The sequence below is a fragment of the Glycine soja genome, chromosome 15 (genome assembly GCF_004193775.1).
Source record: "Glycine soja cultivar W05 chromosome 15, ASM419377v2, whole genome shotgun sequence".
Lineage (NCBI taxonomy): Eukaryota > Viridiplantae > Streptophyta > Magnoliopsida > Fabales > Fabaceae > Glycine > Glycine soja.
In genome coordinates, this window is record NC_041016.1 from 34,763,440 (window position 1) to 34,784,429 (window position 20,990).

A 20,990-nucleotide genomic window follows, 5' to 3' on the forward strand; every position below is an offset into this window, starting at 1 on the left:
TCAATGAATCAAAATCATAGGTCAAAAACACGAAAATACCAAGAGCACTCAATTTTATCAACCAATTCGCATCAGGACATCAATTGATCTGTCAAACACAACAATACCGTATTTATAATCATAAAGGAAAATTATAATTCAATAAACATCCCAAAATAAATCTCAATTTAATCCTCTAAGGATCTCTACGCATGTTTGTGGCTATCCAATGGTTAACGAGTCCAGGATCGTAGTTTTTATGGAACAGGTTTGGGTATATGTGGGAAAAAGAAAGCTATAATGTGAAGGACATTGCTCAAAGAGGGATTTGGGAGAGGAAGAAGGGAAAACGGAATTGAGATGAAGAGAAAGTGTATAGACGTATTGTCAGTCTAAAAACTGACCTAACATGTCTTTATTTATAGCTAGGGTGCTTTTTGCCTATTATTTGCTCTATTTTTATTATTTTATAAACAAGAACTCTTTTTTATTTCCTTTCAAATGAATAAATAGAAAATCCTTTTTATTTTCCTTCAAACCATTATTTTAATTAATAAAGTTATTTCTCCTTATCTATTTAATTATAAAAACCTCATCATTTTTCTAAAACTATTTATTTTTAAATAAAAAAATCTTTTTTAATTTATTATACGAAAAATGAGGTGTTACAGCAATACTCAAATCCCTACCAAACCAAGTGTATCACAAGCCAACACCATAAGTCTAGACATTTCACAATGAAATAGTTACACTTGTAGCACGTTGTCTCGGGCTTGTGTTTGAGGCAAGGGTTGTCTATGTGTGCTGCTAAGGGTGACAAAATCGACTAGTATGAACCAATCCATATTCTATATGGCCCTCTTTTTTTGAATTCTAGCCAAGCCTGGAAGCCCATTGGATCAGCCCATATTGGCTCATTTTACTTTTTTATTTTGTCTAAATGTATACAAATTCAAAAGTAAAAAAAAATACAAAAATATCGAGCCAAAATAAGTGTGGTTGAATTCAAGCCTATATTTCTTAAGTCCAGCCTAGCCTGGCGAACCTATAGGGCCAATCCAAATAGGACCATTTCTTTTTGGACCAACATTTTTGCAATCCAGCTTGGCCTAGCCCGGCCCGACGGCCCCACAAGACGATCTGACTGGCTCGGTCCATTTTATTGACATTGTACCTTGGCGAAAATCTTGTTGTTAAACAAATCGGTAAGAGAAGGACTACAAGTTACAAAAAGGCGAAGAAAGAAGTTAATTGACTTTTCTTTGATGGTGAAAACAATTAAAAAGGACATGTGGAAAGTAGTGGCCATGGGGTTGAGGTCCTAGTCTTGGACATGGATCTGGTTGATCATGTGAGAACTGGCAATGAGTAATTGTCATTTAGGTGTGGTTGCATGCCCAGGAGTTGAACATTAATTTAATAATAAGCATGTTAATTAATCGATTGTACTGAATTCCTGGTGTGAGAAGAGAAGTGGACATGACATGTCGCGTGTAATTAGGTCCAAGAGTTGTTGAGGTAATGGAGGAGGTCAAGGATGATGGGACAAGAACCTTGAAGTGTTGAATTCAAATTCAAATTGATGGAGTAAAAGGTATGATAAGGAATGTGTTTTGTAGATAATGACAATTTTGGGAGCTTGGGGAAGAGGATAAAGGGTGATAATGAGGGTTTGAGTTTGAGTTTGAAGGGAGTGAACAAGAGTGCAGTAGTATTTGCAGTCTAGTTATCAACATTACTTTTCTTTTTTCTTTTCCTTTTGGAGAACTCATGAAATTTTTTCTAGGGGCCAGCCTACCTCAACGAGAACCAACAACACCTCCTCCCTATTCCTATCCCAATCCTCTAATTCATTGTTGCCTCCCCTTCCCCACCTCCACTGGTATGTTCTCCTCTGGTTCCTCGGTCATGGCCAATGCAAAAAGAGGGGCGTGGGAGATTGAAGAGGTGTGAAAAGGGAAGCATAATAGGAAGTGAAGATGTTGGAAGAAGAATATCTTGGGCGACGAGATGAGACAGTGAAGGAGTATAGTGGGAGAGAAAAAAATAAACCCATGAGTGGCACAACCCAAACCCATGACATGACAAACATAAAGAAAAATGATAATTGGGATATATAGGATGACTGATTAATTCTAACCCAGTAGTTATAGGAAAAAATAACTAAGTTGATTTGTTCCCCAAATTGTTAAAAAGAGGAAAACTAAATATAGAAATAATTCTAAATTAAATCAGCTAGAAATGAAAATAAGGAAAAAATAAATATCTCATGGTATAACGTTATTAATAAGTGGAAGCAGTAAATTCATCTGTAGAGTCTACACATAACTCTTTGGAAGATGTTTTGCCATCAAAATTTTTTCTTTCCACATATAATGCTGGTCTTCGGGGTAAGGTAACTGGTGCACTTTCATTTGTTAACATTGATATGACATTAGACATTGTAGGTCGATCATTTGCATAGTGTTCTATGCATAAGAGACCAACATGGATGCATCTTTTCATTTCATCAGGATCAAAAGAGTCATTTAGTGATGGGTCCAATAACTGTAGAGACTCACCTTGATTCCATAATTCCCATGCCTATTCAAAATTTAGTGAAATTAGGCAAAGGGAATAGTATATGGATAAAAAAGATAAAGACACAGGGAATAGTATTAAGAGAAAAGCAGTCTATGATATTAGTTTCACATACATGTCCAATTAGGTTTAAAAGGTGGTCAACATCATAGAAACTAGTGTTTTTTCTCCCACTGACAATTTCAAGTAGCAACACTCCAAAGCTATAGACATCAGATTTTGTCGAGAAAGATCCTTCCATGGCATATTCAGGAGACATGTACCCACTGCAGGTATAATTGATTCATAACTTGACTAAACAAATATTGTTCAACTAAACTTAGAACAAAGAGTTTTGGAAGCTTACTATGTCCCAACAATCCTACTAGTAGTTCCTGTGGACTCTTGTTGCATAAACATTCTTGCCAATCCAAAATCAGAAATTTTTGGGTTCATATTCTCATCAAGTAGTATGTTACTAGCTTTCAAGTCTCTGTGAATGATTTTTAGTCTTGAGTACTTATGAAGATAGAGTATTCCTTGAGACATCCCTTCTATTATGTTGAAGCGCTTCTTCCAGTCTAGTAACATGCTTCTAGTGCAATCTTGTCAATTAAAACAAGGCAGTATGTGTTAGAATATATACTATACAAGAGTAATACACTGCAAGACATACATAGTTATGCTTAAGATAGGAAAGCATAAGTAAAGGATTAAAGGAATCATCCGTAACAATTATTGAAAAATTCAGTCAGAAAACTTGAAATTTCCTCCATAAGAGCATCGATTGCTATATTATAATTAAAAAGATTGTCTTAATTTCTCTTTCATAACATCAACCACTTAAATGAACTCCAACTTATTTCTCACCGAACAAATAGAAATCCAAGCTTTTGTTTGGCATATACTCGTAAATTAGAATTCTCTCTTCTTCATGAATGCAGAATCCAAGTAGCTGTACAAGATTCGTGTGCTGAAGTTCAGATATAAGCATTAGTTCATTTTTGAATTCCACAATTCCTTGTGTAGATGTTTTTGAAAGTCTTTTGATGGCAACTTCTTGCCCAGTTGGTAGGATTCCCTAAAATGATGAAACAAAAAAGATTATTAGTCCTCTAAAAGAAGCTTGTTACAACACAAAGTGAATGGTTTCATGTCACCTTATAAACAGGCCCAAAGCCTCCTTGTCCTAACTTGTTTTCAGTTGAAAAATCATCGGTTGCTGACAGTACTGATGTATAGTTTAATACTTTTAGATCCTGTCTCTTCTTGAACTCATCTTCAAGATCTTTGACATCATAGAATCTATTTGCAGTTGCTAAATCTGTCATCTTATTAGTCTTCATTCCTTTTCTTCTTTCCTCTGTTTAGATGTAGTTATTAATGATAAAGATTGGGAATCAAGGGGTTACGCTCCAAAAAGTATCTAGAACAATGTTTATTTCAAATACAAAGCTAACCTTTAAACAAAAGTTTTCTATTCTTCAAGGCCAGAAACAGAACGAAAGCGCTGATTACAACTAGAGTTGCTACTATTAGAATAGTTATCCATATCCACTTTTTTGTACCTGCATGCACCATTTATAACTTACAAGCAACGAGTTCTGTATATGTGATTCCTGATCTATCGCTTATTATATTTAGCAACTTTTTGTGTTACTATTAAAGAAGTTATGAAACATATTAAAATGGTAAATAGGAAGTTGTGAAATTATAGTAGACTTACCTTTGTGATCGGTGTTCTTTACCAATAAGCGAAACTTCATGCCGCCACTTGCTAAATTAGTACCTTTGGTTGAATTCCAATGATAGAATGTACAGCCAGTTCCATTATTACCATCATAATCACTGTATGCAATACAACTGCAATTTTTCCAGCAAATATCCTGACAATCACTTGGGCCATAACTCGAGTTTGCTAGATAGCTTTCCATGTTTGTACTGGGGTAACCTAACCTGTCCTCAAATGCATCGCCACGATGCCTGCAGATGGGTATCTCGTCCCACTTTTGGCACCCTCCATCTGTGTTGTATCCATAACACATATCGGCCCTCGCAACGTCATCGCCTCCATTCCGATTTATCAGCTGCCCAGTTTCTAATAGCACCCATCTTGTAAGCTCTTCATTTGAAGTTGTAATTGTGAAGTAGCTTTCGTTTTCGTTTGATACAATCCTGTAGTGTGTGTTGTGCATGAATCCCTCTTTGTTTCTCAGTTCTCCACTTGTCCAGCACAATTGTTCTCGTCGCTTGATGATCAATTCTCTTGTTCTGGGTTGCCATTCAAGACTGAAAGCTCCAAGATTTGGGATTTCAGAAGTTAGCCATGAAACTAGTGACCAATTATGACTAGTTTTGTAACTGACTCCTAACTTCATCCCGGGGAGCAAATTATCAGTAGGATAATCAAAACTTTGCCACAGCACACTCTTTGTTCCATTGGGGTGAAGCTGTTGCAGCACAAAGTTGCCTGTATCTAAGAGTGTGGCCATAGTGTTGTTGGCTGGTTGAGGTGAAAAGTAAAGAATGATGGGTAATTCCCTGTGTTTTGATTCTATTTTCAGTACACCAGAGTGATCTAGCAACAGAACTGCGGATTCCGCGTCAACAGGTTCATTTCTATTAGCAAACCACACACTCCAACTATCTCCTCTTTTCCTAACTATTTGCAAGTAACAGTCTCCAGTTGATGAAGAAAAACTAATGCAATATATACCGTTTTCTGAACAAATATTGGTTTTGGAATTTAGTTTTTCTCCGGGCTTCAAACTGTGCTTTGCAGAAATAACGTGGCTACAAGTAGTCCACCACAACCACAAGTATACAAAAACTAGCAGGAATTGAGTTTTACAGCTGACCATCTTCAAGTACTGAAAGTTAGACTGCAAGATGTTTCTTCGTTGTGATTAGGGATGATAGTTTATCAATTTGGAATAATCTGTGGTTCGCATTACTTTCAACTTCATGTACATTCGGTACCTTAGAATTATCTTTATGTAGGGTAACATGGTATTTGAGTTTTTTTCTTTTTCTTTCAAGAATTTGATTGATCCTTTGTGGGGTATTTTTTGTCTCATTCCTATTCCCCAGCTTCCTGCGGGGACCTACGGGGACCCCGTTTTACATCAAAAAATGTCAAAAATTATAAAAAATATATTTTTTTTGTTTTATTTCAATTTTTCAACAATAATAAATTTAAAGTTTAATTCTAAGTTTAAAACATGACTAAAAATATCAACATAAATCAATAATAATAGTAATAAAATCACACAAGTATAAAAGCATCCAAGAAATATTCAAGTACACATTAATGTTACAGTATTACACAATAAAAATAATAAAACTAGCATAACATTACAAGTCTTCATACAATAAATTAACATTATCATACTGAATCAAGTCTTCATACTTTCATCCAAGTGCAATGAAACATCGTCAACATCAAATCTACACAATGAAACATGTAAATATGTGTTTATAAAATATAAAAAAATCATGAATTAATATAATAAAATTGTCATACCGTTAGTGTTGTTGTGTCTGTATCGTCAACTATTGAGCAAAATTTCATCTTTGATTTTAAGGAATCTAATGACACAATTATACAATCATTAAAATAAATTAATTGCTTACACAATGAAGCATGTTTGTGTCTTTGTAACTTGTGAGATATTACTTACATATATGATAATTTTATTTTGTATTTTTTTTACTAGTAAAATATTATATTAACCCTTATATTTATGTTATACATATTATAAGTTATGAGGGTATATAATGTAGATGCAATTGCCTTTGGTGTTTTGATGATGATCATGATGATATGATGCAATTGATGCAAATGGGCTTTTCAAGATTAAATTCAAGACAATACTTCAAGATTACAAGTCACAACATCAAGATGATCACTAGTATATTAGGAAGGGAATTCCTAATTAAATTAGCAAAAGGTTTGGTCAAGTAATTTAAATTAAAAAGTGTTTTTCAAAGGATTTACTCTCTGGCAATCGATTACCAGAGGATGTAATCGATTACCAGTGGCCAAATACGTTTTACAACAGCTACTAAAATTTGAATTTAAATTTTAGACTGTGTAATCGATTACACAATTTTGGTAATCGATTACCAGCAGTTAATAAACGTTTTAAATCAAATTTTAAAAGCTGTAATCGATTACACAATTCCTGTAATCGATTACCAGACAGGATTTTCAGAAAAATAATTCTAAGAGTCACAACTTTTCAAAGGCTTTATTCATGACCACCAATGGTCTATATATATGTGACTTAAACACGAATTTGCTCAGAGTTTTTCACAACAACAAGTGTTTATCCTCTCAAAGAGCAAAATCATTTTATCCTCTTAAGAATTCCTTGGCCAATTCAATTGCAATTCATTAAGGAATTATTTGAGTGCTCAATCTGTAAAATCCATCTCTTTCTAGAGAGATTTATTCTTCTTCTTCTCCTCATTCTCTAAGGGATTAAGAGACCGTGAGTCTCTTGTTGTAAAGGAATTCTAAACACAAAGGAAGGATTGTCCTTGTGTGTTTAGAACTTGTAAAAGGAATTTACAAGATAGTGGAACTCTCAAGCGGGTTGCTTGGGGACTGGACGTAAGCACAAGGGTGTGGCCGAACCAGTATAAATATGAGTTTGCACTTTCTCTTCCCTTAATCTCCTTTATTTATTATTGCTTTATATTCATATTCAAATTGTTTTATTTGAATCAATATTTAAGAAGATTGTCATTAAGGGAATTCATAACTTGAATAAAAAGTGAAATAGATTTTTAATTAGGGAAGTAGTTTGGAATATCTTAATTCAACCCCCCTTCTTAAGATATCTGAGACCACTTGTCTAACATATAAGTAAAATTTTATATACGTGAAGATACGGGGACCTACGGGGCGGGGAGCATAGTCCCCCTCCCCATCCCCGAATTAGCTGCGGGGGATTTTTCATCCCCATCCCCGTCCCTGCGGGAAAATTTTTCCCCGATCGTAGGGTCCTGAATGAGGCAGTCCACATGGAAATCTCCGAGTTGCGAGGAGAATTACCATGCCTACTTTTACCGCTTAGCATGAATTCAACCTGTTCTTAGTTTTATGATTTGTGATTAGCGTGCATTCAACGAAAAATCAAGATTATGAGTTGCACTTGGCACGCATTACATTTAGCGCAAGCGCTCAAACACCACAACTACAAAACACAAATTTTTATATTTCTCAACATTTACAACATATAAATCACTCCCAACAACCTAGAACATCATCATATATGTATATAAATTTTTACTAATTAATCATTGAAAAAAACACAAAATAAGAACAAAATAATAACATCTGATATAAGTGCAATAAAAAAATGTGCAACGCCATATTAAATATTTCTTTTAATGGAATTTTAAAGTACCTTCATGCCTCACATACCGTTGGGTCTGTCCATTTGTGATGCATCATTTTAACCCAATAAAATATACAAAATTAATATAGATAGGGTTTCCTAAAATCATAATAGTTCATATAATAATATGAATTTTGTAAACAAAATATATTCAAGTATTTTCTGAAAGAAATTACATTAATAAGTAAAAGTTTATCAAACCCAAAAGTTCCAACACTTGAAAACCCGAATTCTTAAAGGGGGGCCTGGGTTCTTGATATTACCGATTTCAAATAAGGAACAAAAGAGCTCGACCCCACTCATCACAACTGACAAGTTACCTACTAATTAATAAGTGTACAATTTATTCAAGATGGATTTAAGCTGATTCAAATTAAATAATAATGATGAAATAGAAATATCGGAAGCTAGATGGTACTCCACAACGTAAGTAATGGTTATTTCATGAAATTATACTAGCAGATAAAACACCACACATACCACGTGAGAAATTGATCAGAAATGACAAGCATCTAAATGTTGTAATTGAACTTTAGGGGTCGCTTTACGATAAAACTCACATAGATGCGTCATTTTAAAAATCAAATCGATGATTGAATGGATGAGAGTATTAGTTCAAGATTTAATGGCTCAATTGTAATTGAATTATGTATCGGTTTTATATTTTTTAATATTATATAATATTTTAAGTAATAATATAATATATAATTAAAAAATTAGTAGAAATGATTAAATTATATGTTTTATAAGATAAAAACTAATAATAGTTAAGAAAATAGTTAATACTGATGTGAAATATTTAAGAATGTATTTTTTATCTTAAAAATATTTTAGATTAAAGAAAAGGGTCAATGGCAACAAAATTGAGTTTTAACGTATCCGAAGCTTACTTTAAAATCATTATATATATTTTCCTTACCCCAATGATTGAAAGCGTGAACCCTTTTCTAGCAAATGCACTCTTATTCTCTTTACACAACTCCAAGTAAACAATTTCAAGCACATATAGAGATATTTGATCATCCGTAAACCCAACACTACTAAAAAATGTTTTTTAAAGTCGGTTGTTAAAAAACCGTCGTCATTTAGGGCAGTAACAATTTTTATAAATACTGTCAACATTTCAAAGATGGTTTTTGCGAAATCGTCTTTGAAACCTCAAAACGAGGAGGTTTTTTTTTTGGAAAAACGAGGAGTTTTGCTTCACTCTATTTACATCACATGACCTTTCCTTTTCACCCTGTCGCTGGTGCCCTCAACCAGTTCCTCCCCCCCCCCTCCCACCTCGTGTGCTAGCTCTCCGTCACCCATTATCCGTGGTGACCTCCCTCACCCACTCTTCTGTCCTGTTACTTTCACCATAAAACCCACTCAGAGATTCACACTCCCAGTCCCAACCCTACTCTCACACACACTGCAACGAGAACCAAAGAAAAAAAAGAGCTTCTTCCATTTTCCGAAATCAAAGCATAAGGGTTAGGGTTTTTTCTGATCTTAGAAATTTGTGACCCAATGGCGGAGGAACCAAAGAGGACTGTCACCACTGGTGTCCTCCCCTTTGGGTATTTTCCACATTTTTCACCAAAACATCGAATAATCTTTCGTCTTACGCGCTAACTAGTGTTGAACAAGTCAATTCGGCTAGCGAGAATCAAAATGTCACCGAATGATAGTCCCCAGACAAAATTAGGGTCTGATAGTTGCCCTTCTTTACTTACCTTTCATTGAAAATGAAAAGGTAAGTAAAGATAAGCACACTAATTTCATCCGAGCGATCTTGCTATCCGACCAGCAACTGGCGAAAACCCAAGAAGTGAAACCTATAAAAATAATAAACGGATGAAGCATCAAAAGACGTCGTGGTCTTGCACAACAAAGTAGAAGACATTGAAGTCTTGAAATGTAAAGAAGACATTGAAGTCTTGACAGAAAACATTGAAGTCTTAAAATGTAAAGAAGACATTGAACTCTTGATAAAAGACATGGAAGTCTTTGAAATGTAAAGAAGATATTAAAGTCTTTGAAATGTAAAGAAGACATTGAAGTCTTGACAAAAGACATTGAAGTCTTTGAAATATAAAGAAGACATTCAAGTCTTGATAGAAGACATTGAAGTCTTGAAATGTAAAGAAGACATTGAAGTCTTGACAGAAGACATTGAAGTCTTTGAAATGTAAAAAAGATATTCAAGTCTTAACAAAAGATATTGAAGTCTTTGAAATGTAAAGGAGACGTTGAAGTCTTGACAAAAGACATTGAAGTCTTTGAAATGTAAGGAAGACATTGAAGTCTAAACAAAAGATATTGAAGTCTGTGAAATGCAAAGAAGACATTGAAGTCTTGACATAAGACATTGAAGTGTTTGAAATGTAAAGAAGACATTGAAGTCTTGACAAAAGACATTGAAGTCTTGAAATGTAAAGAAGACATTCAAGTCTTGACAGAATACATTAAAGTCTTGAAATGTAAAGAAAACATTGAAGTCTTTGAAATGTAAAGAAGACATTGAAGTCTTGACAAAAGACATTAAAGTCTTTGAATTGAAGTCTTTGAAATGTAAAGAAGACATTGAAGTCTTGACAAAAGACCAATGTCTTTGAAATTTAAAGAAGGAGTGAATAGATAATTTAGTCCCTGAGATTGTACCCATTTTGTATATTAGTCCCTAACTTAATATTAAATTCAAAATAGTCTCTATCTTTGCATAAGTGTTGCAAAATAGTCCTTCCGTTAAATTTTAAAGTAACGCCGTTAGTGAGGTCAATTTTAGTGCCACGTGGACTATCCAACGTGACACTGAAGGATGACGTGGCATGACACGTGGATGTGTCTCCTAAAAGATGCCACGTCATTTGATGATAAAAAACAAGTAAATAGGCAATTTAGTCCCTGACTTTGTACCCCTGTTGCATATTAGTCCCTAACTTAATGAAAAATTCAAAATAGTGCTTATCTTTTGCATAAGTGTTGCAAAATAGTCCTTAACTTAAAAGATGCCAAAAATCGTGCTTAAAGTGTCCATGCATTGCAAAGGTTGTGCCTTGCACGATTTCTGGCGGCGCAGATTCCTCCTTGGATTCCTTGTCATCTTTTTATTCCTCTAGTTTTTTCTCTTCTTCTTTCTTTTGTTCTTCATTTGCTTTTTTCTCCTCCACTTTGTTTTCCTCTGGTTTTTTCTCTTCCTATTCGAAACACACAAAAAATCAGAACCCGGAATGATACATTGATGGTAATTGAAGAAAAAAAAAGAGGAAAAAAGAATGGTTATGCAGACCTCGCCCATTGGTGTTGACGACTACAGAGATAAGGTTGTTGCTGTGGATTTTTGGTTCTTTTTATTTGTGCAAGTGTGTGTGGGTTCTTTTTCGTATATATGCCTGAATTGGTTCATAACCATCAAATTTGAAGAAGTCACTTATTCTATAATCATCAAATGACGTGGCACTAAAATTGATCTCACTAACAACGTTACTTTAAAATTTAACGGAAGGACTATTTTGTAATACTTATGCAAAAGATAGAGACTATTTTGAATTTTTCATTAAGTTAGGGACTAATATGCAACAGGAGTACAAAGTCAGGGACTAAATTGCCTATTTACTCATTTTGTTATCATCAAATGGCGTGACATCTTTTAAGAGGCACGTCCACGTGTCATGCCATGCTTTAGTGCCACATTGGATAGTCCACGTGGCACTAAAATTGACCTCACTAACGGCGTTACTTTAAAATTTAACGGAAGAACTATTTTGCAACACTTATGCAAAGATATGGACTATTTTGAATTTAATATTAAGTTAGGGACTAATATGCAAAATGGGTACAATCTCAAGGACTAAATTGCCTATTTACTCTTTAAAGAAGACATTGAAGTCTTTGAAATGTAAAGAAGACATTGAAGTCTTTGAAATCTTTCACTAAAACGTGGACATGCTTGGTAAAGAAACAAACCCCTAAACCGATTAGAACAACATAATTTTTTTTTTGAAAAAAAAAAACAATTTGACTAATGGGGAATGAAAGCATGCAGATAGAATTTCTGATAACCAAAAATGAGATTTAAGACATTAGCATTTCATTTCTTAGAGAACATTAGAAGAAACACTGGGTCCAACCGAATAGAGGAAAATCGCTCAAGGTGTATAAAGTTTGACACAGGCAAGTATTTCATCTCAATTCCAAACCACAGATATGTCATAAATTGATTTTACAAGTCATTTTCCATTATATCAAAGATAATTTGATCGAGGCCGTACCTGAATCAAATAAATATTAAAATGCAGTAACTAGGAAGTGATCCTAGGTCGTTTCCCAACGAGCAATGATAAACCAAATGTTCATAACAGATAGTAGGAAAATAGTAACGAATTCGGGGGGGGGGGGGTTGTTTGCTTTTGTAAATTAAACAGCGAATAGATGTGAATTAGAAAATATCAGAATTAAAACACGTTGCTTCCCCTTGATTCACAAGCAAGTCTCTTATCCTAGGTTACGAGAGTTTATGCTTTATCAGTTCAACCACTTAATCCAACCCTAAATTAAATTACTAAGCGAACGAAATTTAACATATGGCATTCATTATGTGATTAAGCAACACATACACCAATTAATCATAAACGATCATTAAGCATGAACGTAAATTAAGCGCAAAGACAATTAATCAAGCACTAAGCATGCATGAATTAATAGCAACAAATTCAGAATAATTAGTGAAGAGGAAAAACTGATCAGAATTTAATAGTAATAATAGAACCTCAAAGAGAAGTGTGCTTGATCCTCAAGAGAAAACAACGCTGGAGACTTAGCCTTCCATTAATCAATAGAGAACGAAATTTTATTGTTAAAACGAAAAGTAACAACTGGAATTGCAAAACGAAAAAGTGTCTAAAAGAAGAAGAGAAGCCTAAAACTCAAAACGAAAGAGGAGAGAGAGGAGAGAGCCTAAACTAGAACCTTGGTGCTGTTATATAATTTTTAGCCCCAAAGCTTACAAATCTGTTCTAAGTCCAAGCCCATAAATAAAATAAAATCTAGACAAGATAAGATAAGATAAAATAAAATCTAGATGAAATAAAATCTAAATAAGATAAGATATGATCTAGATGAAATAATATCTAGATTAGATAAAATCTAGATAAGATAAGATTTGATCTAGATAAGATAATATTTGATAAAATTGTCTGCTCTCTTCAAGTTCAAGCCCAATTCTGGATTCAAGCCCAATTGCTTATAATTCTCCTGAAATTAAATTAAAAACACAAAATTAGTCCAATAGGCCCAAATGATAAAACTGCATAATTAATTTGACAATTAAGACTAATAAGTAATTAAAATGGTGCAAAAAGGGTTAAGAAATAGGAAAAAATAATGGCACATCAAAACCCCCTATACTTAGCCTTTTGCACTCCTGGGCAAAATGGAACAAAGAACAAAATCCAAGGATATCAAAGAGAGACAAATAAAAACATTTACATATTTCTCAATGAACATCAAGGAATGAAAGGAATGGGTAACATCTAACATGAAGAGATCCAAAGAGTTAAGACATTCGTGGAAATCATCCAAGCAACCCAATCATGGCAAAATAGTTAATAAGCTAAAGAATGAAAAGTGATAAAGTCTCACAAGATATACACTCTACCTCTCAAGTGTCTAGGCTACTATTTACCCTCAGAGCACCCATGAAAACCAACACCACATAAACTTAGCAAGATTCTAAAATTGACAATCAACCCATAAACACAAGCACATGAGGATCAAAAGGTCTTTTAAGGTTGTAATGGGGCCAAGGACAAGGTAGGGAAAAATATGGAATAAGTAGCTAAATCCCAAAGGAATAGAGGAGCAATGGGGAATAAGTGCATATTAATAAAAAAAATAAGAAAACCTAAAGATAAAATTTTAAACGCAAAGAGTAGAGCCAAGAGTCTCGTCATTCTTTTTCCATTTAAGATCTTATTCACTCAACTTTACTGCTTTTCTCTTATTTTTTTTCGAATTGATTCAACTTGAATTTATTTTGTTTGCATTTTTTTTGAACAGTAGCATTTGAGAACTAGCATATCATTTAGCAGCATGTCCAACATTTAACCCATATACAATGTACATCAGTATGGCCCAAAAATACATCATGAAGCATAGCCAACAAAACATGTTATCCAACAAAACCCCCCACACTTATCCCCAAAACAATTCCAAAGCTCCAAAATTCCTTAAGGTTAAGGTGAGATCATGGTTTTTCACTTAAGGCTTATAATGAGCTTCAAAACAAGGAAAGGGAAACAAGGCTCAAAAAGGCTATCAAAGGAATTAATTCAAGGTAAGTCCATTTGGCTAGAGGCTTATAAGAACAAAATTGCCTAAATCATTTCCAAATATGCATGTGAATTAGGAAGCATCAACAAGAATCAAGCCAAGGCTATTGTGCAAGCAATCAATGGGGCAAAACACACCAAATGATTATGATGATGGATGGCTCAAATTCTCACAAAGGTGAACTTATCACTTTCAAATTGAGCTTTCAAAACTATCATGACATGTAGAGGAAAAACAAGGATTTCAAATCACAAAATGTCAATAGACTTTTATTTTCAAAACAATTACCCATTACTTGAACATATCCTATAATTCAAAGAAAAACATGCAAAGTTGTACATGCAAATAGAATTGACCTAAAATATTAAACTAGAAACCCAACAAAACTAACAAAATTAACAAATCCAACAAAACTAGCAAAACCAAAACCAAAGAACACTCCCCCCCCATACTTAAACAACACATTGTCCTCAATGTAGCACAATTAAAAGATTAAAGGCAATTAAACCATCAAATAGAATCGGACAAATGTAATAAAATTAAAGGAGGAGATAGGAAAAGAAAAACTCCCTAAGTCATGGTGGAGGAAGAGTAGGGTGGAGTAAGGAAGTCTCTTCCACCACTACGTCCACTAAAGAAGGGTTTGTGAGAAATGGCTTAAGTCGGTGTCCATTGACCCTGAAGCTCTTGTTTGTGGAGTCGCTTTTGATCTCAACTGTACCATAAGGAAAAACATTAGTAACAACAAAAGGACCAATCCACTTAGACCTCAACTTACCACTCATGAGTCCAAGCCTAGAATTATACAATAACACTTTTTGCCCAACCATGAACTCCTTCTTAATTATCATGCTATCATGGAACTTCTTGGTCTTTTCTTTGTAGAACTTGGCATTCTCATACGCTTCTAGCCGGATCTCATCTAACTCACTCAGTTGCAACTTTCTTTCCTCACCAGCTTGATGCATAGAGAAGTTGCAGGTCTTCACTGCCCAGTATCCTTTGTGCTGAATCTTCACTGGAAGATGACATGCCTTTCCAAAGACAACCCGATAAGGAGACATTCCTATGGGTGCTTTGTAGGCAGTCCGATGTGCCCAAAGAGCATCATCAAGCCTGGTACTTCAATATTTCCAGCTTGGCTGCACAATCTTCTCTAAAATTCTCTTGATCTCCCTGTTAGAAATTTTTGCCTGTCCATTGGTTTGGGGGTGGTATGGTGTGGATACCCTGTATACAACCCCGTACTTTTTAAGCAAGGCATGCATTGATTTCTTGCAAAAATGGGTTCCTTGATCACTAACGATTGCTTTAGGTACTCCAAACCTGCAAAACAGATTAGATCTGACAAAATCTGCAACAAGCTTAGCATCATTAGTTCTAATGGGCATGACTTCCACCCATTTTGAAACATAATCAACTGCTAGGAGAATGTAAACATAACCAAAAGAGACAGGAAAATGGCCCATGAAATCTATGCCCCAGACATCAAACACCTCATAGAATAGCATAGGTTGCTGAGGCATTTGTTGTCGCCATGTAAGTGCACTTCCTGCTCTCTGACACTGCTCACAAGTGCTACAAATCTTCCACACATCTTTAAAGATGGTGGGCCAATAAAAGCCACAGTCAAGCACTTTGCGAGCTGTCCTTTGAACTCCCAGTGCGGAAGAATGGCAAAACTGCAGGACTGAGTCAGTCTCATGATCTGGGATGCATCGTCTAATGACCTGATCACTGCACAATTTCCACAAGTAGGCGTCATCCCAAATAAAATGCTTAGCATCACTTTTAATTTTATCTTTTTGAGCTTTAGATGCCAAGGGAGGAAAAATAAAATCAACTAAATAATTGACAATGTTAGCAAACCAGGGAGTAGAAAGAGAATCATAAATACTATACAATATATATAAATGATCATCCGAGAAATCATCCCAAATGGGTGAGTCCTCATCAGACACATGTTCGATCCGACTCAAATGATCAACAACTAAATTTTGTGCTCCGCTCCTATCACGGATCTCCAAGTCAAACTCTTGGAGCCAGAGCATCCATCGGATCAACCTAGGCTTTGAATCAACCTTCTTCAACAAGTACTTTAAAGCTGCATGGTCAGTATAAACAATAATGTGAGTACCAAGCAAATAAGAACGAAATTTTTCAAGAGCAAAAACTGTGGCTAGTAGCTCTTTCTTAGTAGTAGTATAATTCGCTTGGGCAGCATCTAAAGTCCTAGAAGCATAATATATCACCCTAGGCAATTTATCAATTTTCTGAGCAAGGACAACCCCCAATGCATAATTGGATGCATCACACATAAGCTCAAAATGGACTGTCCAGTCGGGTGCCTGGATGATGGGGGTGGTAGTCAGTGCTCTTTTGAGGCAATCAAAAGCCTCTTTGCATTTATCATTAAAGTCAAACTCCATCTCCTTTTGCAACAAGTTGGATAGGGGAAGGGCTACTTTGCTAAAATCTCTTATAAAGCACCTGTAGAATCCTGCATGACCAAGAAAAGATCGCACCTCTCGCACGCAAGAGAGGTAAGGCAATTGTGAAATAAGAGAAATTTTTGCAGGATCGACTTCAATGCCCTTTTTGGAAATAATGTGGCCTAAAACTATACCTTGCTCAACCATAAAATGACATTTTTCAAAATTTAGAACAAGGTTAGTTTCAGTGCATCTATTCAAAACCTTTTCCAAACTGTCCAAACAAATATCAAAAGAGGATCTATATACAGTGAAATCATCCATAAACACCTCTATGAAATTTTCTAAAAAATCACTAAAAATACTAATCATGCACCGCTGGAAGGTACCAGGGGCATTGCACAGGCCGAAAGGCATCCTCCTATAGGCAAAAGTGCCGAAGGGGCAGGTGAATATGGTCTTTTCCTGATCCTCAGGAGCAATAGTGATTTGCATATAACCAGAAAAACCATCAAGGAAACAATAGTGAGATTTACCTGCCAGGCGTTCAAGCATCTGGTCAATGAATGGCAGGGGAAAATGGTCCTTTTTGGTAACCTGGTTCAGCCTCCTATAGTCGATGAAATTCTGATACCAATGACAGATGTCGTACCGGATGTCACGACATCACGCTTCAGAACATGCAGATGATGTTTGACAGTATGAACAGATTAAACAAGTAAATAACACAAGAAAATTGTTAACCCAGTTCGGTGCAACGTCACCTACATCTGGGGGCTACCAAGCCAGGGAGGAAATCCACTAAAATAGTGTTAGTTCGAAGATCTAACAGCCACTGTTTACAACCTTCTCACCTAACCACTACCCGTGCAACCTCTACCTAAGAGCCACTCTTAGATATGAGAACCCCTCTCACTCCCTCTCAATCACTCTCCCGTGTTTACAAATAAATCAAAGACACACCAGAGATTGCTCTCTGAACAAAAGAGATCAACTCTACACACTCAGGTCCAACACTTGATGTTAGGGTAACATCAAGGTGGCTCACAAAACACTCAAGTCCCAAAACTCACAAAATAACTCTTCAATCCCGGACTTGGTCGAAAACTCGTGCAGCCTTCATGTTTATATAGCAGTGTGCGTATCTGGGCTGCAACAACTTGCGCTGGATAAGATCTATCATTCTCCTGAAAAATCTGCACTTAAAGATCTAAAAGATAAAGTTTGATCTTTTAGTTTTTATCTTTAATCTCTAATCCCTGAACGAACTATTCAAGTTTGTAATTCGAACTTTAATTATCTTTTAATTCGTTCCTAAAGATAGATCGTCTAATCTGTTGCTAACTGCACAATAATCTGTTAAAGATATAACAGATTTATGTGTCCAGTATTTTCGGGCAGGATGTCCTGGACATTGTATCCGACATCGTGGATCCTGCAGCTTCAATTCTTCATTTGACATTTTATCTTGCCTTGTGCATTGTGGAGCCCAATCTGATTCCTTGACATAACGTTGGACATCATGTGCAGCAACTCCAGCTTTCCTTCATTGTCTAAGTGCTTATGTTTTAACAAAATTTTAGCCAATCTTTTAAAACTCAGTAGAGCTAAGCACTAACAATCTCCCCCTTTGGCAAATTTTGTCTAAAACATACTTAGACACTTCCTGAGCAGGTACGAGCAGTTATGCAAGTGGGATCAGCAACTTTCATTATCAGAGTAATCAAGCACAGCGGTATCTGTAGTGGCGACAGCAAAATTCTGCAAGTTGCAAGTCGTTTCCAGGATGTCACGACATCTCACGTGACATCAGCTTTCTGCTCCCCCTGTCTCCATGCTCCTACTGCTGTGAAGCAGTTCACTGCGGCAGCTTCTATCAGCTACTAGTTTTAGTAGCTTACAACAATCATCATCAGCAGCAGTAGTATAAATACTACTCCATCATATAACTACTACTCCCCCTCAAAGTCATAAATCATGCATAATATAATATCCTACTACTCACTGCTGCTCAACATCATACATCATATATACTACTCCCCCTTTTTAGACAGAATTTGGCAAAAGTAGAATGCATGAAATTAATGTGCAAATATTACAGACCAATAACTAGTAAAAGTAAAAGCAAAAATAAAGTTCTGATGGTCATGGGGTGGCTTCAGAATCATCATCATCTGATTCTGTATCCTCTGCTGCATCTTCCTCTTCCTCAGCTGCTTCTTCTTCTTCCTCAGCTGCTTCTTCTTCTTCCTCAGCTGCTTCACCATCATCAATGCCACTGTCTGAGAGTCTTTTGATCAGGCGTTCCAGCTCCATTTTCTTCTCTGTGGTGGCTTTGATGGTTGCTTCCAGCACCTTGCATGTGTCCTTGAGTTCAGCAATCAAAGCATCCTTGGACACAGCACCTGAAGCAGCAGCTTTCCCTGATGTCGAGACAATGTCTGGGACATGTGTCCCCTCAAACAGTTTGTAATGCAAGGATAGAGCAGATTCTCTCTTCTTCACAGAGTCAGTGTAGTTTAAAATATTGGGATGTTGACTCAACATAATGCCACACAATACAGTTGGGAAGGCAATGGGTAATTTGACAGCAAAGGATTCTGAATGCTTAACAGTTTGATCAAAAATATAGTTTCCAAAATTAAATTTGGACTTGGTTCCAACAGCATACAGAAATTTACCCAAACCTGTGGCAACAGTGGAAGTATGATTGGTGGGTACCCAGTTTGCAGCGCCAATCCTGTGCAGGATTGCATACTTCACACTTAGCTTCCCTGCAGAAAGCTTCCCTTTCTTTGGCCAATGCTGGACTTGTTTGGCAGTGATTTCCTTGGCAATTTGATGCTCAGAAACAGCAATATCCACCACTCCTTCAGTTGGTCTGCCCAGGTATTTGTTGATTACAGCAGGGGAGAATCTAACACATTTTCCTCTGACAAACACTTTCTGATACTCATCACTCTTTCTGTTTGTTATGTCAGAGGGAATGTTGACAATGAATTCCCTGACTAGACTTTCATAGCAATCTCCCAACTTGGTGACAGTTTTCAGCAGTCCAGCAGCCTTGATGAGGTCCATGATCTCCTTGCAATCCAAGGCATCTCTTCCCAGTTCTCTTTCTAAGGCAAGTCTGCGTTGATATACAAATTTCCACCTTTCAACATTGCCAATGGAGTGGAATGAGATGTTGTCCAATGGTGCATCAGGGACATTTCCAGGCACCTTTTTCCCTGATTTCTTGGCCCTCTTGATGTCGGGAACATCTAGTTCGACATCATCATCAGAGTCAGATGAGGAAATTTCTTTCCTCTTCTTGGAAGGGATTGCAACTTTGCTCCATCTGGATGTGGTAGGAGTGATTGGAGTGCTCTTCTTCTGTGCCATAGTTTTGATTCGTCCAGACCTAGTAATGGGGGTTTTTCCCTTTCTGCTTTGTAATCTTTCTGCAATGCCAGGTGCCAACTTGTTGGCAATGGGTTCCTCATCAGATTCTACTTCTTCTAGGTCAATGAGGTCACCTGGAGCAGGTTCTGGTGCCCTTGGTGCAGGGGTCTCCTCTGTGGCTTGATCCTCTTCCTCTGTTGATTCCTCTTTACTGGATGAAGAGAGGACTTCAGCATTTGGGGTGGAAGATGTTGGAACATCTTTATCAGCATCAGGGACAGAAACATTTGGGGTGGAAGATGTTGGAACATCTTTATCAGCATCAGGGACAGAAGCATTTTTCAAAATGCTACTCACAATACTGCGGATCTTCTTATCCATCTCCGTGTCTACTTCCCTAGGATTTGTTGCAAGGCTAGGGTTTTCAGAAGTCTTCACTCCCTGTTGTCTTTTGGGGACCAGTTTTTCAGGAACAGGGGCTGGACCAGGAATCATTTGTATGGGTTGGATATTGAATTCAAGTCGTTCCTGGTTTGATGGTGCTTTGGTGGATGAAGGAGATGATGGTACAGAGGGTGAACCAGGAGCTGAAGTTTCTTTTGGTGCGGTAGCCATGGAGAAGCAGAGCCTTTGGAGTGGTTTCGTAAATCTCTGAGAGCTGTTGGGGAATGCTGATGAAACCGAGATTACCACGTAAATATGAGTTTGAATGAGGAATGTAGAGGGACGTGTGAAGCAACGGTCGAATTTGTTTTGGCCCAGTAGTGAACGCGCTATTAACGTTTGAGCACGTTCAGATAAAAGTAATTGCTATAAATCCTCTAGCAGACAAATGCCCAGCTTGCCCCTCAGTTTTTCAAACTGATTTGCATCCAATGCCTTTGTGAAAATATCTGCTATTTGTTCCTCAGTGTCA

The 20,990-nt window shown here is 36.3% G+C and overlaps 1 protein-coding gene across 1 annotated transcript; it reads right to left on the bottom strand.

Moving 5' to 3' along the window:
* Positions 1-2,187: 2,187 nt before the first annotated feature.
* LOC114386941 (G-type lectin S-receptor-like serine/threonine-protein kinase At1g67520) lies at positions 2,188-5,504 on the bottom strand. Its single transcript, XM_028347016.1, has 7 exons — positions 4,265-5,504; positions 3,999-4,106; positions 3,699-3,901; positions 3,409-3,619; positions 2,906-3,143; positions 2,675-2,825; positions 2,188-2,562 (listed from the first exon to the last, which is right to left on the bottom strand). Exons 1-7 carry the CDS (start codon positions 5,397-5,399, stop codon positions 2,263-2,265), a joined length of 2,346 nt encoding a protein of 781 aa, XP_028202817.1. The 5' UTR covers positions 5,400-5,504; the 3' UTR covers positions 2,188-2,262.
* Between the last annotated feature and the right edge of the window lie 15,486 nt (positions 5,505-20,990).

What these genes read in the sequence shown, in the direction of transcription:
- LOC114386941 (XM_028347016.1), bottom strand. Translation starts at nt 5,399, where the DNA reads ATGGTCAGCTGTAAAACTCAATTCCTGCTAGTTTTTGTATACTTGTGG. An exon ending in TAGAAAACTTTTGTTTAAAG is followed by an intron (nt 3,902 to 3,998) that starts GTTAGCTTTGTA and finishes ACATCTAAACAG; the next exon opens with AGGAAAGAAGAAAAGGAATG. An exon ending in CTTGGATTTCTATTTGTTCG is followed by an intron (nt 3,144 to 3,408) that starts GTGAGAAATAAG and finishes TTAATTGACAAG; the next exon opens with ATTGCACTAGAAGCATGTTA.